At 43.6% G+C, this 27,617-nt stretch overlaps 3 protein-coding genes across 4 annotated transcripts; all 3 read right to left on the reverse strand.

Moving 5' to 3' along the window:
* Positions 1 to 135: 135 nt before the first annotated feature.
* sesn4 (sestrin 4) lies at positions 136 to 11,022 on the reverse strand. The gene is made up of 9 exons (XM_086087569.1): positions 10,800 to 11,022; positions 5,998 to 6,186; positions 5,612 to 5,794; positions 4,338 to 4,595; positions 3,980 to 4,076; positions 3,058 to 3,182; positions 2,792 to 2,958; positions 2,549 to 2,693; positions 136 to 1,552 (listed from the first exon to the last, which is right to left on the reverse strand). The coding sequence occupies exons 1-9, from the start codon at positions 10,863 to 10,865 to the stop codon at positions 1,463 to 1,465; spliced, it is 1,320 nt and encodes a 439-aa protein (XP_085943695.1). The 5' UTR covers positions 10,866 to 11,022; the 3' UTR covers positions 136 to 1,462.
* A 2,029-nt stretch (positions 11,023 to 13,051) lies between these two features.
* On the reverse strand, positions 13,052 to 18,984 carry LOC147167759 (UDP-N-acetylglucosamine transferase subunit ALG13). The gene is made up of 4 exons (XM_086086207.1): positions 17,919 to 18,984; positions 16,766 to 16,928; positions 16,201 to 16,339; positions 13,052 to 15,233 (listed from the first exon to the last, which is right to left on the reverse strand). The coding sequence occupies exons 1-4, from the start codon at positions 17,997 to 17,999 to the stop codon at positions 15,122 to 15,124; spliced, it is 495 nt and encodes a 164-aa protein (XP_085942333.1). The 5' UTR covers positions 18,000 to 18,984; the 3' UTR covers positions 13,052 to 15,121.
* Positions 18,985 to 19,138: 154 nt separating this feature from the next.
* On the reverse strand, positions 19,139 to 25,446 carry rap2c (RAP2C, member of RAS oncogene family). 2 transcript variants are annotated; one of them, XR_015096228.1, is made up of 3 exons: positions 24,462 to 25,446; positions 22,469 to 23,605; positions 19,139 to 20,525 (listed from the first exon to the last, which is right to left on the reverse strand). XR_015096228.1 is itself a non-coding variant. In XM_086086206.1 (3 exons), the coding sequence occupies exons 1-2, from the start codon at positions 24,732 to 24,734 to the stop codon at positions 23,327 to 23,329; spliced, it is 552 nt and encodes a 183-aa protein (XP_085942332.1). In that variant the 5' UTR covers positions 24,735 to 25,445; the 3' UTR covers positions 19,139 to 20,525; positions 23,320 to 23,326. The 2 variants fall into 2 exon arrangements, 1 of the variants encoding a protein (XP_085942332.1); XM_086086206.1 differs by having other exon boundaries at positions 23,320 to 23,605; positions 24,462 to 25,445.
* Positions 25,447 to 27,617: the final 2,171 nt, after the last annotated feature.

Raw genomic sequence — 27,617 nt, forward strand, 5'->3', positions numbered from 1 at the left:
ATGTCCTAATTTGAAGTGAATAAAGTAGGATTTTATTTTTTATTTCACAAAGTTTTCATAGATGAAATACACATTTAGGTTATAAAAAAAAAAGGCATTTGTTTTCATTTGTTGTTGAAAAAGATGTAACAGGAATGTCAGATTGCTGCGCTGATTTATTGGCGTAGGTTTGCACTTCCACTCTTCTTCTTTTTTTTTGCAACCCATTTTGAGAAGAACGGCGCTACATCAAATGTTGCTAATCCTACATAGCACAATAACAAGTCCAACGTACAAAACCTGTCAACATCCAAAAGAATCATAAAGATAAAAAAAAAAAGAAACAAGTTTGCAGCTTGTTCTGCTTGGCAAACGGTACCGTTCGTTCCAAAACATCCATTTTGTTCATCCAGCAAGGAAAACAAAGACAATCATCTTGTCGATGGCTCAACTTCTTCATTTTTTTTTTTTGTACCACAAAGCGCTCACGAACAAGCTTACTGCGACTTTTTTTTGGTGTTTTGTTTTCAGTCAGTCGCGAAGAACTTCTCAGCAGGTCTTCCATTTAAAAAAAAAAGAAAAGAAACAAATCCTCCGATGCGCAGGAAGAGAAAAATCCCGCCTGGCGTCTCCGCTTTCCACTTGCTTCCGTCGCGTTACATATAAATATAGATCAAGTTTTGTAAAAGTGCTTATTTCAAAACAAACTAAAGTTGTTGGGTTCTTTTTTTTTCAGGAGATCCAAAAGGGTTCTTCAAACAACACTGAATGAGGATTGTCCTTGGACAACATTCAACTCGTCCACCAAAATGCGCAGCGTGTTCGTGACGGACACGAGACGTCGCGTCGCGTCGCACAAAAAGTTCGGCATCGTTGGGCTGAAATTCGGGATGAGCCCAAAATTCAACTTTCGGGTGAATTTCATTTGACCTTCTGGAAACGTATCAAATGTTGCCCTGCTTTTTTGTTGGAGCTGAAATGTTTAAAATAATGGATGCGTTTCCCAAGAAATTGTGGAATAACAAACACGTTTTTTCAGGACATTTTTTGGGTGGTAAAAAATGTGATAAGGGCACAAGAGCCAATTCAGCTTTTTGTTCAAAGCAATCTTTTTTACGCACTCGTTCACATTCCAAAACCAAATGTGGCTCGTAATGCGAACGGAACGCATCTGCGATGTGACACGCACGCACGCACGCACGCACGCACGCACGCGAGTTCACAGAAGGTCAAATGAAGTCGCGGAGCATTTTCATCATCTTCAAATTTCCGTCAACAGCCGAACACTTTTTGCGAGCGTCGTCTGAAGGGGGCGTGGCCCGCTCTGGTTCAAATACGTGTGGGGGGGGGGAAAGAGCGGACGCGCGCTCCTCCTAAAATGGCCGTCGACCGGCCACGTCGCCAGCGGGCGTTTGTTTGTTGGCTGCTTGGCTGGCGTTCCTCGATGGAGGAGGAAGAGCAAAAAAAAAAGCAAGCGTGCTTTTCAGGCGATCATGTAGTGAGTGATGGCTCGCAGCGCGTAGAGCAGCTCCGCTTGCAGACGCGCCTCCATCACCAGTAAGTTCACGTGGATCTGCGGAAGAAGCAAAACTAAAATGGTTGACATCTCAGGAAGGGGAGGACGCCATTTTGTCCAAATTGCCCAATGGACATAGTTGAGGAATGAATTGAATTCCGGTCAACGCGGGATGAAATGTTGCCAAGGCGCGCGTGTTCATTTGGCTCGCGAGCGTGCAAGCGCCGACGTGGAGGAAACATTTTGCAAATGCGGCCGGTTGCGTTCCCAAGTTTTGGATTTCACCTCAAAATATATCTTTTTTTAAAAACATATTTGTGGCACCCGGAAGTTGCCGGCACCGATATTTGGTGTTTCCGCACGGACAATTATTGGTGACGGTCGGCAAAGCGCAGCTCGGAACCGTAAAGGCAGAAATGTCCACCTGCTGGTTGCTGGCGGTAACAACAACGCAACTTTAAATGGAAGTGGGGAACGAAAAAGAAGGCGCTACGGACGAGGGAGTAGCCGAGGCGTCGCAAAGTCCAAATGTCCAAACTCCACCGCTCTCTTTATATCAAAACCTACTTGTCGGCTAAATGCTAAAAAAAAAAAGAGCATTTTTTCCCACAATGCTCTTTTTGAATATATATTTAAAAAATATATATATTCTATTTTTAAAACATTGAACCTATATTATACCAACACATTATAAACATTATTTATGAATCATTTTAAAGGTTTTATTATGTCTGCAATGCATGATTATTTCCCATAATGCCGTGGGGGATGAAACCATATTTGCAAATGTGTTTTTAAATACATGAAATATGTTGAAATGTTTTTGTAAACATAATCGAATGAGTTTGACGTGAACGAAGAAGCGTTCAGAAGTCTTTCAATTCGGGGAAAAAGCCGTGGAATGTCGCAAATAATTTGCAAGATGTCTCAAATGTGGTCAACGTTTTCAAATGAAATGAAATGTTGAAGGTCATCAACCGTGAAATGCCGCCGGAGATTTGCAAAATGTGGAATTGTGGGTAAATATTCCAAGTTGGTGCGACTGCGACTGACCCGCTCGGACGTTTTCAAGGAAGCCCATCGGAGCGGACACGGCGCATTTTTGCCGGGGTCGGGGAAACACGCCACGGTCTTGATGTACGCTTTGAAATCTCGCTCCAGGAGCCGGTCCGCTTCCCCGTAGTCGTAATCGTCGTACCTGCCGCCGGCCAACAAAAAAAACAAACGCAAAAACACTGACGGTTCAACGGGCTGGCCGTTCCCACGGCGACGGGCAAAGGAGGGACGGAGGCTGACCGGATTCCCAAGATGGAGTGGATGTAGTTCCAGACGGCCCTCTTGAGCTCGGGGCCGTGCGGGGACGACGCGGCGGTGACCTTTCGGAAGCGCTCGTCCAGCAGGTGGCCGACGTCCGAGTACAAGCGGTTGGCCAGCGAGAAGCCGTGGTCCTCCCACGAGTAGTCCTGCCGGCAAACCGGAGCGTTAAGCGCCCGTCCGCGTTGGCCGGCGGGGCGTCCGTTGCCGCGGTTACGGCCGCCCTCGTCGCGTTGAAGGCGCCTCACCTGAACCCGAAGCACTTGGAAGTGGTCCTCGTCTCTGCGGGCGAATTCCTGGTAATCAAAATCGGGGTCTGTGACGAAGCGCGACGGGTCCTCCGAGTACATCGTCTCGTCGTCGTCTTCAGCATCTGAAAAGAAAGAAAGAAAGTTCAAAGAAAATGGCAGCGAATTGCTGCAAAGAGAATAGGCGGAGAAGGTCCCCATCCAAGATGCAGTCTTTGTTTTCACAGAGAGAGAATATATTGCCGCTATTTCACAGATTTTTGCCCCCCAAACTCAATTTTGTTCTGCCAGCAGTTTATTTTGGATGCAGTTCCACTGTTGGCCTCTAGACGGCATCGGTTTTACAACGTGTACATTTGAAAGAAGAAGAGCGCAAACAGCAAGTTTTTGCTCAAGAGCAACACGATAATTCTCGCAGCTTTTTCCACCAACAGGAAGGAACGGCAGCAGCTTGATTTTCCAACGAATTTCTTTGAGCATAATCATAATCATTGATGGACTTTTAAGTTTACGGTGTCAGGATTTGTTGTTGTTTGAACGCAGCAGTGGACTTACTGATGGCGCTTGAGTCTTGTTGCACAATCATTTTGTCTCTTGTCTCAATGTGTTTAAAAATGTTTGACCAGAAAATCTGTTTAGAGGAGAAATTGTTTATTTTCCCCCCAAATGATGGATTTTTTTTTTTTTTTTTTTTTTTTTACAACGACCTCATCTTCATAGGCCGTCTATGGCGTTGTGCATTATATGTTAGCATTAAGCTAACAGACTTCCGTTATTAGATGGTTACTTTGAACATTTTCAAATGTTGAAACAATCTTTAATCCTCTTTAGTTTTTTGGGCGACCTTCATCAGGTCGTGACCTTTTTGTTTCGTTTTTCCTGAGAAGTTGCGCAAGCGAGCTCGTCGGTCGGCGTTGCTTACCGGCGTGCAGCGGACGCTCTTCTCGCTTGTCTCGCTCCTCCCGGGCTCTGTGGATCCTCTCCTTCAGGCACGCCGCGTCGTCGCTCGAGTCCACAGACTGGCAACGGGGAGAGAGAAAAAAAAGTGAGCCGCCATTGAACTGCAAGTTCTTTAAATGCGTGTCCACGGTTCGGAATTAGCGGGTCATCGCCGCAGATTTGAGTCAAAATGTTGGGTAACTCATCAATTGAAATTCATATTGATTGACTCCATTTCCATCAATCATCTCAAGAATCCACAGTTGTTCGCCATCTTGTGGAATTTGAAGGTTCGCTGTAAATGGAATTTTCCACAACATGGGAAAGGTTTGAGCTTTTACCCATGGTCGCGTCAGTTGCTCGGCGGCGTTGTCGAGCGCCCGGGGCCCGTTGGAGTTTCCGTTGGCGGCGTCGTTGGCGGCGTCGAAGGCGGGCGGGGTGCCGTTGGGGGCGGGAGACCTGCCCCGGGCCGGCGAGTGGGCCGAGTCGGCGTTGGAGCCGAACACGAAGCTGCACAGCGAGTGGCAGTGGGCCAGAATCACCACCGCCTGGACCAGCTCGGCCAGAGACCAGCACGGCTCGCCGCACTTCAGCAACGTCTGCGGGGACGCAAGTCGGACAGACCTTTTCGTCACGCCATTGACCTTGTCGCATTTTTCCCCCTGACAACGCGATCCCGTTCAAATGGTTGACAAGCAAGTCGTATGGGCAAGATTGCAACTTGCAACCCGATGAGAACAATATTTGACATGACACTTTAGATTAGAATACAATATGAAATGAATACAGAAAAAGAATGGAACTCTCAAATACTCATCTTAATTCATGTTAAATTAAATGTTACATTTTGGTTGGGCGATATGGCGCTAAACTAGCAGAATCCAAAATATGTTTCCCTCTAAAATCCAATTTACAACCTCCCCCCCCCCCGCCTTTTTTTTTTTAAACAACAAAAGCAAATGATAATGACATTAAACTTGGAGAAAGTGTCTTTTTAAACACAAACTTCAATACATTTGAATAAAACCTTTTAAATGTTAGATCTATGAATAAACAAAAAATAATATTGAACAACATTAATTTGCTAATCTCCAAAAATGAAAAACAGAAAAAACAACCATCACTGGGGGACCATTCTTCTTCGTGTTCTTAATTACGCTGCATGTCTTCCAGTAGAGCTCAGTGCTGCCTAGAATGCTGTGGCACAACGTGGTACTGCACTTTAGACATCCAACTCAAAATGGCCACTTGCCTATCAGGTGGCGCTTTGAGATCAAAGTGCCTCAACTTGTGGATTTTTCCGAGACACAAAGCGTGTGCAAACAATTCAGCTTCCCACCACTAGATGGCAGCAGCTACCTTCACAAAGTCAGCCACCATTCACCTTTCAGGTGAAGGACAACATCAGTAGGTGGCGCTAACGCGTCATTAAGCTGATTTGCCAACTGACCCTCAAAAGAAGAAGATTATTATGACATTAACACTTTTGTACTGCATTTGTCTGCGTTTGCAGGTTATACGAAGAGTTCACTTGTGACCGAAAGATTTTACACTCGAGAGAACGAAAGTGAAAAATGATGGCGTTGTAGCGTAAAGTGTTTTCCCCCCCCCCTACCTTGATGTGCGAGCAGGCGGCGAGCCAGGGCTGATGAGCGAGCACCTTGTTGATGTGGTCGAGCAGGCGCAGACGCGGGGGCGCCGCCTCCAAGCCCCGCAGCCACAGGGGGTCGCCGCCCAGCCTCAGGAAGTGGGCCGAGTGCAGGTAGACCAGATAGTTGCAGTGGTGGCGCGCCGCCGCCTACAAAAACACACCTGAGCTCAAAAGGTGTCGTCGCCGGGGAGCCATTTGTTGGCGGCGACGCTCAGAAACCCGAGTCGCCAATTCGTCACTTTACAAAATGTTGTTACATTTTCAATATCACGCCATATTTTGTTCATTGCGCATCAACGCACACGTCATCCTTTCGGCCTTTTTTTCCCATTTGGGCGGCGATGACGTACCATGATGGCGATGTAATGGCGGCAGGGCAGCGGCAGGGGTCCGTCCATGTGCAGGATGTAGTGCTGCGCTCGCAGGAAGCTGTCCAAGTATTGCGGGTGCGAGGCCATCTGCTGCGAGACGGCGTCCACGCTGCCGCGGACCGCCGTCCTCGTCAGAGACGCGCGCTCCTTCTCCTTGCTCGCCATCGCCTCAACAAACAATCACGCAACAAGAAAAGAGTACTCAACAGACGGCATTCGAGTACGCATCATTTTCAAAAAGAAAACAAAAACGGCCTTGCATGATTATTTTCCCAGGCCCGACGTTGTCCGTCCCTGAGCAGAATTTTTGTGTCCTCCGTTACAAACGTCAGCACTCATCCAGCTGGCGACTTGTGAAATGTTTTGCGACGAAGCGTGTGATGTCATTGTGCAAGTCGAGCGTGGCCGCGGTGAAGCGCAACCGCAGCAAAAATCTTTTACATGAAAGTGAAACCTGAAAGTGTGAAGACATGACAGGATGAATCATTTCCTTCCTTGTGCGTTTTGTCATCCAAATCGTAATTGATACTCGTAATGATTACACAGCGATCACCTGATAAATCGCATGTTCTTCAAATCATTTTTTCATGGCTTCTTACAGGATACATACAATTTATTTTTTTTTTTTTTATTAATTAAATTTAAAGTAGCACTAAGGAACTTTTCAACCTTCATCAAATATTTTCATAACTCTTCTGATGAAACTAGTTGAATGGTACCAAAGTCCATTTGAATGCCAACGCTCGCTGGTGTGAGTTCAAAGACGACGCAATGCGCTTACCCTCATGGGAAATGAGGTCATCCTTCAGGCAGACCATTACCGCTTTTGTCCATATGGTGTCGCCATAATCAATGTACACTGAAAGTTCCTTCATGTTGCTTTAAAGTTGCGGGTCTTCGGTGCAGTTCCACTTTGTGCCACAACATGCATGTCAGGCAGCACTGAGCTCCACGGGTGGAGATGCAGCACGCATTTACAAAGCAAGAATTTCTACGCATGGCTAAATTTCAGCGGCACCTTTGAAACACGAGTGCTTTGACTTACGGCTTTTTTCGAGGTACGAGTCGTTGCTTGGCTGATTTTTTTTTTCTGTACGAGCAAACATTTATAAAAAGGTGAGCGCACTTCATGATCCTGCCAGCAGGTGGCGGCAGCAAACAATAAGCGGCCGCCAGCAATTCACATTGGTTTTCTCAAAGTGGAAGGAAAATGCCAGCGGGTGGCGCTAGTGCAACACTCAGCTGCTTGCTCACACAACAAGATAAGCAAGAAAGAACAAGTCGGTCTAATATTTGAGAGAGAAAAAAGGGCAGTGTTTTTTTTTTTTCATTTTTCCTTTCGGACAATCATAATGCCCGAAAAGCCAAAGCTTATGAATTCCCGTTCCCAGCTGTAGTAAACTTGAATGTGTTTGAAGCCTATAGGAGGGTTCTAATGGGTTAAAATGATCATGTCTTGTTATTATCACTATTATTATTACTAGCAATTCTCATCATCATGTTTCTATTTTTTGGCCTCTCAGATTTCTGTTTGTGTTTTTTTTGTGGTCCAGACAGACACACAAAGACGCTGCTTCGTGGCTATTGGCCGACAACAAACAAGAAAAAGCGCCGACAGCAGCAGTCTCCATAAGGACGACTCGCACCTTATTGTGCACCCGCATGAAAACAAAAGAAGAAAATGAAAAAGCACCCGCACAAAAAAGGAGAGAGGGGAAAAAAAAAGTGTGACGTGTGGACGAGAAGCGTTAAAAGGAAAAATCATCATTTGGGAGACGACGGGAGCGATTACAAAGCACATTTTTGTTCCGTGCAGTAAACGGCGAGACGGAGGAGGGCGTGACGGCGGCGGGACGCACAAAGAGCGCCACTGGCACTGATGATTTCTTTTCCTTCTTCCTTCTCCTGTCGCGACCTTGACCTTGCGATGACGTGGATTTAAAAGCGCCGCGAAATGGAGACAAGAAACCCCTGAAATAATTCCGCGGGTCAGGTTGCAGGATTCTGGTCAGAAACAATTTGCAAAAAAAAGATGGCCGTCATTTGACAGTCAAAATTTGCAAAGGAAGAGCGGCGAGGTTGTTTTGTTTATTGATCGGGAAGCTGAAGAAAAACACCGGCGGCCTCGGCGGGCCGACGAAGACGAGGAGTCTGACGGGCGCTGTCAACGCAAAGAAAGAAAGCAAAATGGCTTCTCGGGGCGGGGGTACGTGTGACATCTTGAGTTGCGTGCGCGCGTGTTTTTGCGGGCCGCGGATACACGAGCGGGACATTCGATCCGCGTGCCGATTGCGTCCCAATCACGCGGCGAATTCCACCGGAAAGACGCGAGCTGCTTTCGGCCCTGCAACCTGAACTCGGATCGGCCAAAGAGGAGAAGAATGAAGGAGGAGGAGACAAACAAAATGGACAACTTTGAAGCAGATGAGTGACGGAAGCCTGCAGACAGGAATTTCTGTCTTTTCTGTCTTTTCTGTCTTTTCTGTCTTTCCATGAATCCCTCGGAACGTTTGTATTCAGCATAAGAAGGATGTGAACGGCTTTACTTCACTTTTCATGTCCTTGACAGCTGTCGTAATGTCCATTTACTCGTGCTGTAGACATTTTTGCATACTAGTAGGACAAGTACATGTTTCTAGTCGTGAGGCAAATCCGCACTAGAGCCAACTGCTGCCGGGCACTCATTGGAAATGACACAGCAGTCGTGGTGTTTCCACTAGTTCTACTTTTGGCTTTCGAGAACGCAATTAAACGACAAAGCTGCACTATAACGCTACTCGGCACTAGTAGCCTCTTTATCAAGGATATCAAATAACTGCTAGTCACCGGCTTGCCGCAAAGTCCTTTGAGCGTTTATTCACAATCCTTGATACCCATCTCAAGGTACATGCACTAGTATGCGCTAGCCTAGCACTCGAGCAACTTTGGCATACTAGTAGCACAACTCCAGTACATGATGTCACTACTGAGGCTAAACTATGCTCTTGACAAGTGAATGTCACAGGTACTAGTTGGTGAAATAAATTCTACTTGTTCTCATCAAATGCTTCAAGAGCAGTACTAGTAGCAAACAGTTTTGCCTAGTTGTCCTACTAGCATGCCAAAGATGTCCTGCTCGTGTGCAGAAAAGTTATACAGTAGTGTAAAATGTTTTCACTCGTAAGAGTGAGTCATTCTACTAGTGCACTGAATTGCCTTAATAGTGAGGATAAGGAGCGCACTCGCACGTCACCTTCAGCTGGATATCAATAGCCTTATAATATAAATAATATCCCTACTCATGGCAATATTACATTCTGCTAGTTGACATCTAGTGCTTCACTAGTAGCACATCAATGTCAGTGTGTGACATGTCGTTACCCTACTAGTGTGCTGAATTATTATTCTGAATAGTGAGGACAAATAGCATACTAGTACCTTCATCTGGATGTCGAGGATTTGGAAGATACGTTTGAGCATGTGTTCCATATCATGGCTAAGGAGGCTACTAGTGCATGCCAACTATTTGGGCCTGAGTGTCACTAGTGCAGCAGTCATTAAGTAGAAATGTTTAATAGCGACAAAATGTGGCACTGGTAGTGAAAAGACAATTTCTAGCAAAACAGCTGATGCACTGAATTGTCTTACTAGTGACAATGAAGGGCGTACTAGTACGTGGACCGTAGACTTGAAATCGAGGATATTGAATAAATACTCAAACGCTTCTCAAAGATGAAGCGAGGGAGGCGGGGTGAGCAAGACAAACAAAACTCTTTGCTGCAGGGGGGAAGAAGAAGAAAAGCTGGCAAGCAAATGAGACGTCCAACCTTGTAAACATGAATTTCACTCATGACAAAAACTAAAACGTGGATTTAGCATGAATTTATTTATATTCGCCCTTTTTCGGCGGCCTTTCTCCAGCAAATCCTTCACTGCTCTCACATTCCTCCTGCCTGTTTTGCTTCATGCGCAGCAAACATGTCTCTCCTCTTTTTTTTTTGTGTGTGTGTGTGTGTGTGTGTATGCGCGGGGGGTGCTTGAGACAGCGCCCCCCTTCGGTTGCAACGCAGACAGCAGCGGTACAGGAGAAAAACAAGTTTGATTGGCAGTCCTTGTTCAGCTGCAAAAACATCACAACGTCAAATTAAAAAAAAAAGGGCGCAGGGGAAGAATGGATTTGTATGAAAATACTAATTTGTCGCCATTTTGCCGAGGCTGCTACTGCATTGCAAGTCTTCACTTGGCACTTTTTGGACTCGAATCTTCTCGGGCTGACGTCATCCGCCACCTCCAGCGAAGCTTGTCGTTCATCCATTTCAACACACACTCAACCTCTGTGGTGCCTTCCTGCACCTTTGCCCCACAAGTTTCTTTATTTGTGTACAAACGAGAATAAGGAATCGAATTCAAACACTTCAGTCACAGAAACGCGACATGGATTAGGAAGAGTGACGATAAAGTGGCTTTACTGTAAAGGAAACACTCACAAAGTTGCTTTGGGCGGCTTGTTTTTAAATATTCGTAAAAATCTGTTGCTTGATATGAAATAATACAAATAATTCCGTGGTGATCAAAAAGTTCAATGAGATTCATTTTTCGAAGTATGTTACGGCAAAGTTACCAGGTCAATGCGAGTTGACAAATAACTCGGTTAAGTGTTACACAGGGTCAATCAAATCCCCTGAGATCCGATATCAAATCGAAGAGGATGTTTTTGAAGCCCGTGGGTAAAATGAATGAAGTAGCGCTTATGGTGCTGTTTATCCTTTAAGTGCTCCCGTAACTTAACCGCCTTCGCCTACCTGTTTCTGGACTCTCTGGCACTGGCTTCCGAGCGGGTACTCCATTTTATTCGTGCAGATGATCATTTTCCAGCCCAGTGTGTAAATTACATGAACGCGACTGTGTCTGGTGAGTCCCCCGCCGGGTGCTGCTTGCAACAAAAGGCGGAGGAGGAGGTGGAGGAGGAGGAGGAGGAGGACCGGAGGACCGGAGGCCGTGTGCGGCGTTCTACTGCCCCGGCAGACTAGTGACGACAGAGCCCAGGCGAAAGCTGCCAGCGGCGGAACTGACAGCTACGGTAACAGTGTGGCCAATCACAGCAAAGGAAAGGCCGCGTGCGATGACAGTATCGGTAGCGGTGCAGCCAATCACGGTGAAGGAGGGGCGGGCGAACTGGCGCTTCCGGTGACAGCTTGGCCAATCATAGAGAAGGGGGAACGGTCGAGAGTTGCGTTTTAGATTATGGTTGATTGTTTTTAGTAATGTTGTTTAAGTTTTATGTCCTGTGTGTCTTCAATGAAGTGTCAAGCCTGTTTTTAAATGTGCGATATAAATAAATACGGATCGGTTCGGAATAGCCAATTACAGAGAAGACGAGGCGGGAGAATAGCGGCTCTGCCTGGTGGTTCTGTTGTCAGCCTGGCCAATCACAGCTCAGCGGGGGCAGAGTTGGCTGACGGAGGTCGGAAGCGAAGGTGCTAAAATGCCAACCGGAAGCAAGTGCACACAAGACACTCAAATGAGCCAAGATATGACAACATGACCTCTTTTTCGGACACCAAGCTTAAAAAATAAAGATAAATCTTTAAAAAAAAATAAAAAGAATACATTTGAACAAAAATAGACTTTACTTGCTTATTGTTTTGTACATAGTAATGGCTATCAGTTGTATGTGATAATTCAAGAATAAGCAGTAAAATGTAAAGACGGCACATTAATCCGTTATTTATTTAAGGTATGACACCAAACAACTCAACATCAAGCATGCGCGTTTGCCTCCCATTTGTCTTTATGAGACAAACATGGATGCATGTGAACAACAGCTAAGTCTTTGATTGGATTGGTTAAGCTACCTTTTTGCCACGGAAGATTTTTAAACGGGCACACGTGTATTTAAATACAGCCTCGAAACAAAATCGGTAGCTCCACAATATAAAGTTCCCTATAGCGTGACTATCACAATCATTATGGATTTATAGTGGCATTCTTAGTTAGCTCGTTGAAATCTTAATATTAGTGATGAGGAAGTAGATCGTGTACTGTAATCTGCCGTGCAGTGATAAAAAAAAGAAGAAGTAAATATAAGCACAATCATATATGAACAGTACTTCAATTGTTGTTTTCTTGCTTTAGCATGAACCTTTGGAGACTTTATAAGAACTCAAATGTTTTTTTTCCTGGTCGGAAAAACATTCTCTACCCCTATTTTTGGTGAACTTAAAACCGCAGCAGGCAGAACACCCAAAGATTTCTGATAAATCTAAACCCCTAAGATTGAGCGACGTACCAACCAGTAAATTTTGGGATTTAAATTGTCATTTGAATGTGAATTGAAAAGTGCTAAAGAGAGACTGGTAGTCACAGAAAAGCAATGGAACAACAAAGCCCCAACTTTATCTCTTGTTAAAAGTTCCTGTTGGACTGACCCAGTTGTGACTCTTTGCATGGCCTTCCTCAGTCCACTTCTCTTGTGATGAATAGGAGGATTGTTCTTAAAGCGCTCGGCATAACAGTTTTAAACCGGGTTGTTTTCACACGCTTACGAAAACAGGAGTCACGGCATCCCTGCTGACCTCAAGCGTGTCCGTGTTGTCCTTTTTTAATTTCAAGGGGTCACACAGCATTTTTTTCACCCCCCCCCCCCCCCCTGCAATTTCAACCAGTTGCCAGGTGTCTTAATAACATCTCCTGAACTGGCAAAACTCCTGTCCTTTAAATAAAAAGGACACTCTGTCTACAAGTGTCAATTTTCCATGATGTGCCCGCTTTAAAATTCTCCTAAAACGATAACACCCTCATTGTACGCAGAAGTGGAGCCAAAAGCAAATAACCTGCTGGGTCATATGAGGAAGTGTTTATGTGAAACTTACAAAAAAAGAATCCAATTCATTATAAATAACTGTACAGACATAAAGTTCTGTGTGCCCTCAAACGCTTCTGGCATTGTGCTGCAAAAAAAAGGCACATCGAGTTTCTTGCTTCCAAAAGAAATTCAATGGAAGTGGGAAAAACACAAGTTAGCAGTCACAGACGGACAGCCAGGGACAAAGAGTGAGTTGAGTGTCCACCTTTATTCAATTACTTGTGGCTCTGCGCAAACATCATGTGGATCCTATTGAAGAGGCTGGCAGAACCGGTCTAAACAAGCAGACGGCCAACAATCAGTCAGCAAGCAGAACCAGAAGCGGGCTTCGAATGCTTCGTACCGTTCTCGCTGCTGAATGGAGCACGTTCGAAAACGTCCCCATTAAAGCAATTATCGGGCAACATTTGAGCCTATTCACGACCTTGCCATCAAGGTCAGCAAAGGCCTGATTCTTGGATTGTTCTAAAGGATGATATCGAGTGATTATCCTGTGGTGCGATCTGATCTGCTCAGAGAATGGTCAGACTTTACAATTGTAAAAATGTGCAATATTTACAACTGCTAATCCTAAATCCTGATGAGTGGTGCATCCCGTCGTCTAGTCGAAGCCGCCAAAGGCCCATTTGGCGGAGAGATGTCACATAAACTGATTATTTATGTTAAAAATCGCTGCGTGCGTCGTCCACTTAATGGTACCAAACAAAATAAAAGTGATTCTTTTGTATTTGATTTTGTCTCTACAGCACTGAATTAAAAAAAAATCATGTTGATTCACACTTTCTTTCTTTTTTATTTTTATTAAATGCTATTGAAATCAAACACCGGTACATAATCACTAATCATGGGTGCTGAAATTGCTGACAGGAGTTGTAAAGGTTGAGTTTATTGTGCACCAACAGGTGTGGACCTCCAGCTAATCGAGTTGTGTGCGTAACCTTGACATGGCTATCGGGTTACCGTGTAAATAACCTGCCTGCTTGTTGCACATTTGTCCCACTGGGATCATCACAACAGCATATTTGTTGTTGGGAAAATATCATATTATATATGCATTTTTTTTTTGTTTTTGTTTTCCATAACACACACTGGACAGCCAAGCCCGAATTTAGAGTTGCGTGTCCATATTGTAGTACCACGTTGTGCCTCAACATAGTGGGCAGCACTGAGCTAAACAGGAAGCGATGCCGTATCATTAAGAGCGAGAAGAAGAGGCTGAGCACTCCATGTGTGTCGAGTAGCAGTTGTCTTAAGGTTTAGAATTAGCGCAATGTTGATGGTCACTTCCGTTAGCCTGTCTGCGGCATTTGTTAGCATAAAGATTTTGGTGACAATGTTGTTTCCAAGTGTTGCGCGTTACACTGTGGTAGTGCTTGTTTGGTTCAACATGCTCATTTCTTTTAGCCCATCTATGGATTTTCACATTATATGATAGCATTATGCTAGCAGTCTTTTGAGTTACGCGTATCAGTTTTACAGTAAACATCAACCGGAATTGGAATGCTAAAACTAACTTTTTTTATTTTTTATACAAATATGGCCGATCGATATACAGTAATGGATTTTCAAACAAGGATGGAATGCGTGTTTTCCATGCTACGCAATTGGTAAACAAACGTGACGCTTGATTGGCTTTATTGGCGCGAGGTCTGCAAAGCATCCGAGCCTGAAGTGACTTTGATAACGCGCAGACTAAACAGCCTGCGGAGTGCACTTTGGCCCACTTACACAAGATGGTGCACCAGATTGATTTAAAAAAAGCAAACAAACAAAAAACTCCTGTTCCCTGCTGAGGGTACGAAATTGAACATAAGGGAAAACATATTCTGCATTTTTGTCACAATTCCCAGTGCGCTTCTAACATATCTGTGTGCTTTCATTAATCGAGTATGCACTGCTTATGACCAGCTAACATTTCCGCTCATGCTAACGTGCGCATCCGACAAAATTCAATGCAGCTCTGCTTACCTTTTGGCTTTCACATGATACCAAGGCACCAGTTGGGGATGGGATTGTTTCTGCATAAAAAGGTTTCAGAAAATGCAATGTAGCCCTGCCGTCACTTGAAAGGGGCACTGGATATTCGCCCAGCCTGGCTAAATCATGTCATAGGCAAGGAAACGCAGTGCGGGAGGTCGTTACTAAGTACATCCGCCCCACTGTTAGGCAACATTCGGGTGGGCATCAACTGACCCGACCCTTTATGAAAAAAAAAAGTGAACGTTCCATCGTTAGTCCTGTTTGAAGTGTCGCAAAGCTTCACTGGAGTCCAAGAGCTTTGTCCATAAAATGTGCAAACTTTTGCGGCTGACCTGGCACAAAAGGCTGAAGGACAGAAAGGTCCATGGTCCTCAAGGTTTCTGTCAGCGTGCTGCAAAAGGAGAACAAAAAAAAGAAAAACACTCTCACTAAACTTATTATCTTGCACGTTTAGTACAATCTCGTCCAGGTGTTCTCAAACTGCAAAATTATTTCATCCGGATTTATTTGATTTTATTATGTTGTACGGTGACCTTGAGTGTCTTGAAAGGCGCCTATAAATTAAATGATTATAATTGTAGCATCCTTTTCTAGATTAAGTCATAACAATACCGTATGCGAGTAAAGATTTGTCAAAATATGACTTTCGTCTCTTGTTAAAGTTGAACTTTAAGATCATAATATTCAGTCTATGTTTGAAAAGATACAACTTTATTCTCATAAGATTACAATTTCCTTAAGTCTCTTTTTCTTTTGGCTGGTTTGGGTTTCTGAAAATTTGGAATACAATTCACACTATTTTTAACGACACTTTTAAGACAAAAGTTGAATGGCAAATAAAAGGCTCAACTATTTATGCTTCAAGTTGGAGGCACGTCCCACCAGCCCGAAAGGTTTCATTCTTTCGGGATGCAAAATGACCACCGTTAAGGAAATTAATTAATATTTCATTCAGTTATAAAAAAATGTTGCAGTCAAGGGGGACTATGTTTTTTTTTTTTTACGGAAAAAAGGCAAAACGTCTTCTAAGATAACTAAAAATTGCGATCAGTTCAATGCCCCGGATGAAAGAGAATATTCACAAGCATGTAAAAATGTGAAACGTATCACATTAAAACATGAAAATTATGAAAATATGAAATTGAACTTTTTTTTCTTCTCCTTAGCACTTTTAGCTTCACATATGCTAACATAGCGCATATTGTTTGACAACGGTTTGCTGAGCTCCGTTTGGAAATCCCTGATTTACGTTTACACGTGAAGTTGAATTCGCAGCAGGGCTCGTCCGTGGAATTTCTTTTTCCTGGACCGAAAAAAAAAAATGTTTGAGAAGGCCTGGCCGGGTCTCCGTTACATACGGGCAAGTGCAGTAGAGCAAGTGCAAGTCCACGTGCAGCTGTCTGGCCAGTTCCAGCTGGTGGTTGTCCATCAGCTTGTCATTGACCACCACCAGCAGGGCTTTGCCGGCGCCCAGCGCCTCCAAGCAGCTTCCGGCCCCTGACAGAAACAAGATCCACATTCCTCAGCGTGTCCACCAGCCCACCGGCAAATTCCGCTTTTCACTTCACGTGTCTTGTCAACAGGTTTTTACTGGACAGCATGATCGTAAAAAAAGAAAAAAGAAAAAAGAAAAAGAACATACGCGTGGATATGGAGAAGTTTGTAAAGTTGGAAATGGAGCTTGAGGGGGAGGAGTAAGCACTGAAAAAAGTTTTCAAACTTAGTACATTTCCATTGAAATCAATGTAAGTCAGCGCTTGACTTTTTCCCCACCATTAATATGTCGTCTTTTTTTTTTAATATATATATATATATTTGCTGCACATTTATAGTTGCACTTGCATTGACCTGGAATTGGCAACTCTGGGTATAACCATTTTTCAGAGCTATTCGGACAGAAAATGAGCATCGACGTGCACTTGCCCGCATGGCTGACGATGAGGTCGGCCTGTTCCATGTCCTTGGCTATGGAGGCCTTGAAGCGAAAAACCTCCATGGTGATGTGCGGAAAGTTCTGCGGATCCGGAAGAAATAATCCTCTACCCACTTGGAGAACCAAACGCTCGTAGCCGCGACGCTTTAATGCCTTGTGGTAGAAAAATGGCCGCTGGTTTATTCACTTGGATCACCGCAACCCAAGAATCATTGCAACATTCACAAATTCGTCAATCGCATCTAATATAAAACGACAGCGTTGGCGTCATGTTATTATAACAGCTTCCAACACAACATATACTCATTACACATCCGAAAAGAAAAAAGGGCTGACGGGATCAAGCCAAGGCGACTATTATTGATCTTTGGTACGAGAGCTGTAAACAGCAGTGACTTGGAGGAGCATGAACTTGGTGGCATTAATGATCATGACACAACAGATTCACGGTTAGTTAGCCACGGCTCCAACATTTCGAGGGCCTAAAAATTACGATTAAAAAAAAAAAAAGAACAGTAAAAAATAATAACTACTGCGTGTAAATATGCGATTGTCAAAATAAAAGATATGTCATTGAAAAGCATTTGAAAATATGCCTCAGTATAATCAAACAGCTTTATTTATTTCGGTACATGGAAGAAAAAAAAAGACGCGTCTACCATTCTGTACTCTTTGGGGTCAATATGTCACATAAACCGGGAAACTATTGTTCTGAAAATCTAATATTTTCAGAAATAACACATATTGAGCTAAAATGCGAATTTTGTTTATGTATAAAATAATTATTGACAGATGTTAAATGAAAAAAAAAAAACAAGAGGTGTATCTTATGCGGTGGGCACGGTAGGATCCCACATTGAGTAAATAAGTCACATGACCTGAACGTATTTTCTTCTTCTTTTCTATTAACATGACCTGTTGATGTTATGGCAACAAGTCTGATTCGTGGCAAATACATTGTCTGGTGCCAGCTACTGGCATTCAATCATTCTTAACATAACTGGACAAAAAAACAACAACAACAACCGGTTTTTAAAAACGTATCATAAGAATTTAGCAGTTTTTTCCCCCTCATGTGGGGCCACAGGCAACATACGTCATCAATAAATGGCCATTAGTCTACAGACGCCAACTTGAAATCACCTTAACAGCCTCGGCGGACGTGATTTCCTCAATGAGGTCGTCAAAGCTTGTCGTGCCCACGGTAACAAATACAGTCTTCATCGCTGCTCACACGGATTTGGTCATATAAACACCCTTTTTCAGCCTTTCTTGTCTGCAGGAGTTATGAAGAATCTCACTACAAACATCAGACAACCACTTCCGGATTTGCCGCATGACGTCACACCGTTCAATACAAAACAATGTGCTGCCCCAAATGGTTGGAGGCTAAACTGCAACCTTTTGAAAATGAAGCAGGGAGCCTATTTAGATGGTCGCATGTTGCTAATTAGTATAGAAAACAGGTTGAGCAGTTTATTCGATTAACTTGATAGCCAACAAAAGATCTGTGTGGTACTGTGCATTATTTGGCAATTCAGTGCACTAGTAAAAAGGACTAGGTAGGGCGACTTAGAATAAATACTACTACCCTTTTTTCCACTAGGCCTAACTAGGAGACCTGCCTATCAAAGATGCAAATTAAATGTTCACTCACTCGCTCTCCTTCATATCCAATTCAAAGTCCTGGCATGTACTAGTATTCTCTGTTCTCACGAGTAATACAATTTAGCACACTAGAAGAACAATTAGAAGAAAAGCTATTTTAATAGTTTTTTTTTTTTTTTTGCTTAGGCCTACAAATCAATAAACCTTACTAGTAAACTACCGACTGCTTGAGTAATACTAGGCCCAACTAGTAGGATGTGTCACACACACTAGTAACCTCCTTCAAAGATGTTTAATAAATGGTTGGAACGGCTTATTGTAATTTGAAATGCATGAAATTCAGCTTAAGGTCCGTGCACTAGTAGGCACGTTGTCCTTATGAGCAAAAGTGCCTGACATGTTTAGTAGTTGGACTTGTGTTACTATCGCTGCAGTAGTTTTAAGTTTGAATTGGATAGTTAAGTCTACTAATAGTAGGCCAAAAGTGCTACTAACATTGGTAAAGAACATAACTACACAAGACATTGCCACTCTACTAGTTTGCCGAGTTGCGTTGCTGCTCGTGTGAACTTGGACAAACACCCTGGGAAGGAAGCCCCGAGACTAGATCCAAACCCAGAACCTCAAATGCGAGGCTTGTGCTAACCCCTAGGCAAATATTGTGACTCTATGTTCATGTTATTGTTTGTGGATGATTTTTTTTCCCCAACCAAATGAGGATTCCTGTTAGTGGAAGAAGAAACAAGACACCAGGATGCACCAGAAACGATTTTAAGGCTCTGTTAAATTCTCATCTTAATATAAAAACAAAAACAAACAATATAACTTTGTAGCCTGATGTCACCAAAGCAGAAAACTAGCATCAAATTAAATGTTTAAAACTGGCTACTCACATCGTTAGTTTTTAATAAATATGATACTATTAAAAAAACAAAAACAAGAAAAGAAACAGAAAGCAATGTCAGATCGGCGTAACACGTTAACACGTTGCAGCTGCTGTTATTGAACAACAACAAACGGCCAAGTTGAAATTTGGAAAAGACTAAATGTGCATGTGGACGTCGGGCACGCTTGATTTGGTCCTTCCGCAATCCTAGACGGGCGTCCACGTGAGGCGTGCGTGCGCTTGTGCATGACCGCATTCAACATGTTTCATTTTCAACAGGTGGATTTCAAGATGGACTTTAACTGAAAAAAAAACAAAAAAAACAGAAAAACGGGACTTTGTTAAATAGTCAAACATCCTGTCAACTTTTCCTGAAAAAAAAAAAAAAAAAAAAATGAGCCGTATACTGAAAGCGCAACTTAAGTGTGCATGCCTAAAAATCAACATGTAAAACGTTTCCATAAGATGAAATACTTCAAACTAAAAAAACAAAATATAGTGAATTATGGAAAGCTGTTTCGTGTTTTTTGTTGTTGTTTTTTTTTTTTACCCGCCTTCCATATATCCAGTTTATGGTCCTTGTATGTACAAGTTAGTAGTGACTTAAAACTACTAATCCCATTTTGGTGTTACTAGTAGGATCCAGGAAGCGACTTGTGGGTGTCGCATTCCTACTCGTTGGGCCGAGTAGCGCTACAAGTGCAGCATAGAAACATTTTCATTGAAGGGCAAAAGGTGGCAAAAGTTGTCAACTCGTGCACTGAATTGTCTTACTAGCGCTGAAAATTGGCCGACTCGTACCTTAAGCCGGATGTCAAGGATGCGTAACAAATGCCCAAACAGCTTCCCACGGTGACGTAATACAAGTCGTAATAATAATAAGAATAAGAAGAAAGCATATAACGGTGATTAGAGCAGCTTGAAAAAGGAGCTGCGACCTCACAAACACTCTTCTTGTTTATTACACTTGGGGGAGATTTCTCACTAAAAGGAAGGAGGGGGAGGAAATTCAAGAGTAGTTGACTCCATTGTCAAGTGTCTCCGTGTCCCTTTCAAGGCTTTTCAAGTGGCGGCGCAAAGCAAACGTCCCCCCCTGACAGATATCAAAAATAGGAGCCACATCTCGGCTGGCTGGCGCGCGCGCTAAGACGCTGGGGAACCTTCAAAGCGAGCAGGGCGGCCATGTTGCGGGGAGGGTGACGCCCCCTCACGCCCTCCCCCTCTTGCCCCCCCGCTGATCCAGGCAAACACTGCATCTGGAAAGAAACGCAACAACACCGTAGCGTGAACGGCTGCTTGCAAAATACACCATTTTGCAAGAACATATAAGAAATTATCTTAGCCCCTCACTGAGGCTGCCAATTCATCGAAATTCAATTACAATTTCAATTATTACACTACACAATACTCAATAAATACATAATACTCAATTTTGAGTTGTTTAAATTTATACAGTTGCACCTTTTGTTTTTAAATTTTAACAACTCATTTCATACATTTTGCTTCATCCAAAAGGAATAATTTTATTTCTCTTAATATTTGTTTTTTACGTTTAAATATTTTCTTGTTTTGTACCAAAAATAAATGATCATCCACTGCACACAAGTTTTTGCCAACATAAATAAAAAATATTATTATAAATTCTCTTTGGTCTAAAAGTATCTTACATAATTAGAGTGTGTCTATTTTATTCATTAGTCTTAATATTTTTAAATGCTAAAACATTTTCTTGTTTTGTACCAAAATATAATCATGATTCAATTATTGCCAAATAATCGTGATGATTATTTTTCTCCATAATTGAGCAACCCTACCGCTCACAGGTTAATCACATTGAAATGTATTACAAAACACTTTTTAAAGTACAGTACGAGTTTGAGATTTTAATCCTCACTACTACGAACATTTGTATGTCAAATAATGCTTTTCCAGAAATTTTGGGAAAATGCTATTAATCCATACCAACTTCCCAAAGAAGTTAAACAACTAAAATGTATTATTATTTTTTTTAATTAGAAAAATAGCACAAATATTTTACTTGAGAAAAACATAGCAATAGTAATATAGCAGAAACTCACTTTTTATTAAATAATCAATTCATCTGTCAAATACCTTCTTTAATCGATGAATTGGCCAATTATTGTGTGTGTCATGTGTTAATCCACCTTTTGTGTCCACATACGCATTGCTTAACGCTGGCATAGTTTTCCTGTTGGTCGCTACAAATGCGTCTTGCTTTGATCAGCCAATCAGAGGACAGAGAAATGCTTTAAGAGAGAAGTTGTCCAGTCGCTAATCTAGTTTTGTTACGTAGGCCAGCGCGAGCGATTGTGAAGTCACAGGGCAGCAGATTACATTCGCACGGCAACACGCACAGGCTGAAATCTGATTAGACCCCAAAAATTTATTTAAAAAAATCTACCATCCAGATAGACTCAATTGGATGAGACGCTAGCAAACGACGATACGCAGCTGTTGGGAATAAAAACAATTTCCTGTAGCAAATATTGCAATTGAGGCTGGCTGTGTTTTGGGTTGAGAAAACAAATGGCTGCCGCTCTGCAACAATGTCATGCTAACTTCCTGTTGTGGAACACAAATTCTTATTCAGGATGTGGCGTTTTCCTCTTTGTGTCGTCTGCCTTGCTTTTTTTTAGCTCGAACCGCCGAGTGGGGTCGCTAATGGCTCGCCCACGTCCAACATTCAGCTTCAACGTCGCTGCGCGCTCATCTTTCATCTCGTCGTTTATACGCACACACCAAAGCACTGCAACAGTCGTCCGATTGTCTCATTTATAATTTGGTCAAACTGGAAAAAAAAACAAAAAGGGGGTACCATCTGTATTCAATGCTTGGCCAAAGCTTGGGCCGGGCGATATAAACGGTATATTCAATATAGTGATGCACAGAATGTTTGGCTACCGAAAATGAAAGTTAAAAATATGCATTTTCGGCATTCAACCGAAATAAAATTCAAGCCGAAAGAGGATGTTGTGGTGACGCAAAAAAAAAAAAAAAAAAAAAAAAAAAAAAAAAAAGGCACTGCAAGCAAGTGTCTGTTTGGATTAAACAGCAAACACCTCGCCGGCGTTTGTGAGTACCGGCAGCTTCATTAAGCTCACCGGAGAAGGACGCTTGGTAAGCGATGTCAGAAAAGAGAGCGCTGCCGAGTTCTACGCACGACAGGTGAGCCACTCACCTTCCTTTTTTCCTTTGATGAGAGCCCCTCGAGCGCTTCCACTTTTTCACTTGCATTCTGGTGGCCCTGCTAAATACTTTAGCTAATGTTAGCGCTATTGCTATCAACAATTTCAAACAACAACAACAACACTTACCACCATCTCCGGGTGACTACAGACCCGTACAGGACGCCGCGTGTGACTTTGCCGTCCGTTCCCAAAGCCGATTGGCTGGTGCGAATACATTTATTTATTTCGAAGCGCTGGTGAATGTGCCGATTTTAAGAGCGTCGCATCGTGTCCCGCTCCAAACAGCCTACAAATGCGTCATCCGCACCGCACGCGTCCGTGCCCGTCGGTGCGAACTACTGTACATTGACTATAAAGTGCGATTGCACGGCCAGAAAATGCTCCGTTGCTCAGCCCGCGTTTGGTGTTTAATGCACCATTCGCCAACGTGTCTCTGACGTCCGCGGTGTGGACGCATTTCAAATTCTATTGCGCTTCGGTAAAATACCCGTGCTAAACGGGCCTAAATATTTTATAATAATATTATAACTTTAGTTAATTATAATAAATGCAATGATAATAAAAAATTGGCATCATTTTTTTGTGCGTTTCGGTTTTCGGCCAAGCATTTCTCATTTTCGGTTTTGGCCCAAAAAAATGCATTTCAGTGCATCCCTAAATTGAAGGTATAAATTGTGACTCTACCGACTTAGCGCGGTTGCGCGTGTTGGTGACGTCGGCGCACTAGGGCCGTCCCGACTCGCCGATGACGTAAATACGTCGGCGCGCACAACATACCGTTGGCGTCTGCGGCAATAAAAATGGCCGCTGGGCGTCTCTGCGGGCGCGCGAACATCCGTACCTGTTGTTCACTGTACCACGCAGGCGGTGCAGCACTGCTCCTGCTTCTCGGGCAGCGTGGAATAGTTCATCTGGCGCACGATCTCGGCGAACAGCTCGTCCACCATGGTCTTGCTCTTGGCCGAGGTCTCGATGAAGGGGCAGCCCCACTCCTGGGCCAGGGCGCGGCCGTCCGAGCCCGCCACCTCGCGCTCCGACTCCAGGTCCACCTTGTTGCCCACCAGGATCAGCGGCACCTTCTCAAAGCGCTTCACTCGCACAATTTGGTCTCGCATGGGTCGGATGTCCTCAAAGTGGAGGAGGAGGAGGAGGAAATTAAAATCGGATTGGGGACAGATTGGACGACACAAATGACTGAGCTGATCTTGACTGGAGTGCGGATGCAGCACAGCGGAGGAAGCAGTAGCAGAGAAGGTCCCCTACTCAGCTCCAGTATGTCATCATCGCCACGGCAAAGAGAATATTTGCCTGTGACAATAGTGCTGCTGCTCCATTTGTGTTCAAGTTATTCGATCGTTTTAACACCAATGCTAATTTATGTTAGCCTGTCTGTGACATATTTCCCTTATGTTAGCATTAAGCTAGCAGACTTTCATTATATGGTTTGCGTGAACATTTTCGTGTTTCGCAGGGGGGTTGGGAAAAAACATGACTACGAAGAGCATAATTACCACAATAGGTGTTCAAGTATAATATAATAATAATAATATATAATTGGCATGAAATAAGCTACTTAAAAAAATCTAAAACCTGACAAATAAGCAGAGTATAATGGGTAAAAAAACAACAACAACCCAAAAATAAGTGTCCGTTTTACAGGAACAAAATGGCAGTAACTTTTGGTTCTGTTAAAGTGATGCCATACAAGCGCCCCCCAATTGATGACAGCGAAAATACAAACAGGAACTAAGAAATGTTTTAAAAAGTGTGTTTTACAACATACAAGTACATTTTAATGAGTTTAAATGTGGGAAAGGTAAAACTATTTGGCAAATTGGAATGTTTTTTTTTATATATAAATACGCTATAAATAAAAATCACGAATGGGCCTTGAACGTATCCCCAGCGAAAAACGAGGGTTCCCTGAATCGGACTCCAAGTGAAGATAACGAGTGTACAAAATCGTTTTGTTTTTTGTCTTACCTGGAAAGACTGCTGGTTAACCAGGCTGTAGACCAGGATGAAGCCCTGGCCGTTCTTGATGTACAAGTCCCGCATGGAGGCGAACTGCTCGGTACCCGCCGTGTCCAGGATCTCCAGCACGGACGGCGACGAGTCCACCTCGATCTCTTTCCGGTAAAAGTCCTCGATGGTGGGGTCGTACTTCTCGATGAAGGTGCCGGTGACGAACTGGACGGTCAGCGCCGACTTGCCGACGCCGCCGCTGCCCAGCACGACCACTTTGTACTCCTTCATTGATGGTGGACTGGACGGACGCGAAGCTAACGTGGAGTGGCTAACGGATTAGCTTCGCGGCGCCCCCAAACATTTAGGGGCCTTTTTCCCCCCCCCTTCCTCTTCTTGTCTTTTCTCCGAAGCCAGGCCGAGACAACGATATCAAACGTCGTCTACTTGCGGATATAACCGACTTGACGGGTCATAACTGCCACCAGTCCAGGCTGAAAAAGTCGGCGGGGTGAAAAAGTTGCTATCCGCTCCACTCCGCCTGTTAGCTAGCTCGACGGTGGCTAAATCTTCGCGGTCCCATGCCCGAGCTCGTCAAGGGTCCGACCCGGTTAGCAAGAGCCACTGTCAAGGAACGTGTCGTCGAGTGACGCACGCCGCGTACCGCATTCTATTTAGCCGTGACCATTCGGACACAAACCGGCGCGTCCGTCCGTCCGTCCGTTCGTTCGGCGGCCGGGGCCTGCTTCTGCTTCCGGGGCTGCCTGCCTTCCACCTCCGTGCGTGCGTGCGTGCGACCGAGCCGCTCCTAGTAGCGGGAAGCTAATGCGGCGGCTCCGGGAGGCAGTCGACTTACACGCCGGTTACGATTGACTGTATTGCGAAAAGACAGTCGTTCGTTTATCCATTTTCTGTCGCGCTCATCCTCACTCGGTCGGTCGGTCGGCGGGCGGGCGGGCGAGCTGCAGCCTATCCTGGCTGACTGACTGTGGCCGGGACGGAGGCGGGGTACAACCCTGGAGTGGTCGCCAGCCAATCAGGGCGAAGCAATCCTTTGCACGGAACAACGACATCTTTTAGTGCAGGGGTCGCCAAAAAAGAAAAAGGGCAGAGGTCACCAACCTTTTTGAAACCGAGAGCCACTTTTTGGGCACTGGTTAACGCAAAGGGCTACCAGTTTGATGCACACTTTTGAAATCACAATTTTGCTTAAAATACATTGAATAAAAGTATTTGGGACGAACCAATTTAATTGGCCGATATTAGCTTTTAAAAGTGGGGAAAAAAGGCATAAAAATCGAACATGGCAGTTTTAATAAAAAAAATAAAAAAAATTTTTTTTTTTTTTTAATTTGTCTTATGTTATAACGTACAGTGTTAAACATCCCCCTACAAAAGTAGGCAAATATTTGTTGTTTTTGTTGACAAAAGTAGCCAAAAAATCGGCTCAAGTTGTTTAATTTAACAAATGATAAATGACAAAGTATTGTAAAAACAGTCAAATATTCTACCTGTAATTCATAGATTTTGTTGCAGGTGTTTTTTTTTTTTTAATTAACCTGCTATTTAATTTGTTACCAGAATTGTATTTGACCAATTATCACAATCCACACAGACTACTTAAAAAAGCAAAAACATATCAGTTGGGCCCTACTTGTTATGTGTTGTTATCATTAACAATGATAGGAATTTATGTGAAACTGATAATTATTGGGAAACTGATGAATATCAATATGCAAAATTTGATGTATACAAATATTTGCCAGTGTTCACCTTGTCAAATGATCACTACAAACATTCCTGGGAAATCACAATTGTCTCATTACTGGTGAGCACTTTTTAGAACAGGCCCGCAGGCTACTCGTGTGGTCCTTGGTGGCTACCTGGTGCCCCCCTAATTTAGTGCAAAAGGATCTGCAAGGGTCACCAACCAGTTTGTTGGCAACGTTTTTTACACAGTAACACACGACCTGTTTCAGTGTGGAAGACGTAAGAACTTTATTACAAAGCACCAAAGATTCAAAGGAACACTTTGTGTAACAAGATGGATGCGGATGCAATACTTAAAAGTAAACTGAAACAAAGTATAACAAAAAAAAGCAAACCAAAAAAACGAACAAACATGATCTAAAAACGAATTAAAACTGAATAAAAAAGCAAAAGTTAAAACAAAAAACAAACAAACTTTTAAACTTTTTTTTGTTGCCATAAGCAATGAAGAGAAAACCACAGTCAGATCACAATGTGTTTTTATTAAGGGTCCAACAGAAAGGACAGAATAATAGGCACGGCACCTCACTCATAAAAACAATCCTAATTATGTACACGATTGGTAAGTAGCGCGGCACGGAAAAAGCACAAGAAGAAGAAAAGAAGGCAAACAATAAACAACAGCTTTTCCTTATGTGGCTTATTCTCAAACTGTCCAGTTGGACTTTGTGTTTGGACAGAAACCAGAATCGCATTTGTGTCCTACGTTGTCTCACTAGTGAGGAGTACGACAAGTCGCTTCCGAGCAGGATAAGAAGAATTGGGACGAAATGCGCAACTGGATTTCCATCCCCTCCCCCGTGCGCACGAGTGCAAGTTGGAGGGCTGTGAAACAATTCATCAGGATGACTCACTCGAGCTGGGAGCAGCGCTATGGCAACAAGACCGGCAAAAAACAAGAATGGAGGGAGCGCACGTCCAAACCTGCAGCGCACCAACGCTACCACAAAAACAAATGCGTGTTGTGGGAAACTAATGTGAAATCAGGAAGTCGGCGTTTTCTATACGACATTACGAGTGGTGCGTATTTTGGCCCTGAAATGGGCCAATGTCAGTCGTTCCTCAGCAGAGGTGGCAAATCCGGGTCCAGAAAGTAAAAGCCCTGCCACAGTTTTAGGCTTTAGCCCCTGGCGCTAGCTAACTAGCAGGTAAACGCTAGCTAGGGAGCTAGCTAGCTAGCTAGCACCTGGGGCTAAAGCCATGGCAGGGTTTTTACTTTCTGGACCCGGATTTGCCACCTCTGTTCCTCAAGGCTGAATACTAATGATAGTTTACCGAATGATCTAAAGATTGGGGTTCGGTAGAACAGAATCCCGCCATAAAGCAATAACCCCCCCCCCCGTGTTCGTAGTCCTATTCTTATATAGCGACTTCATTTCAGAAAGAAAAGGACACGGAGCTCAG

Source organism: Leptonotus elevatus, chromosome 10, assembly GCF_054856555.1.
Source record: "Leptonotus elevatus isolate MCC_2025b chromosome 10, RoL_Lele_1.0, whole genome shotgun sequence".
Taxonomy (NCBI): domain Eukaryota; kingdom Metazoa; phylum Chordata; class Actinopteri; order Syngnathiformes; family Syngnathidae; genus Leptonotus; species Leptonotus elevatus.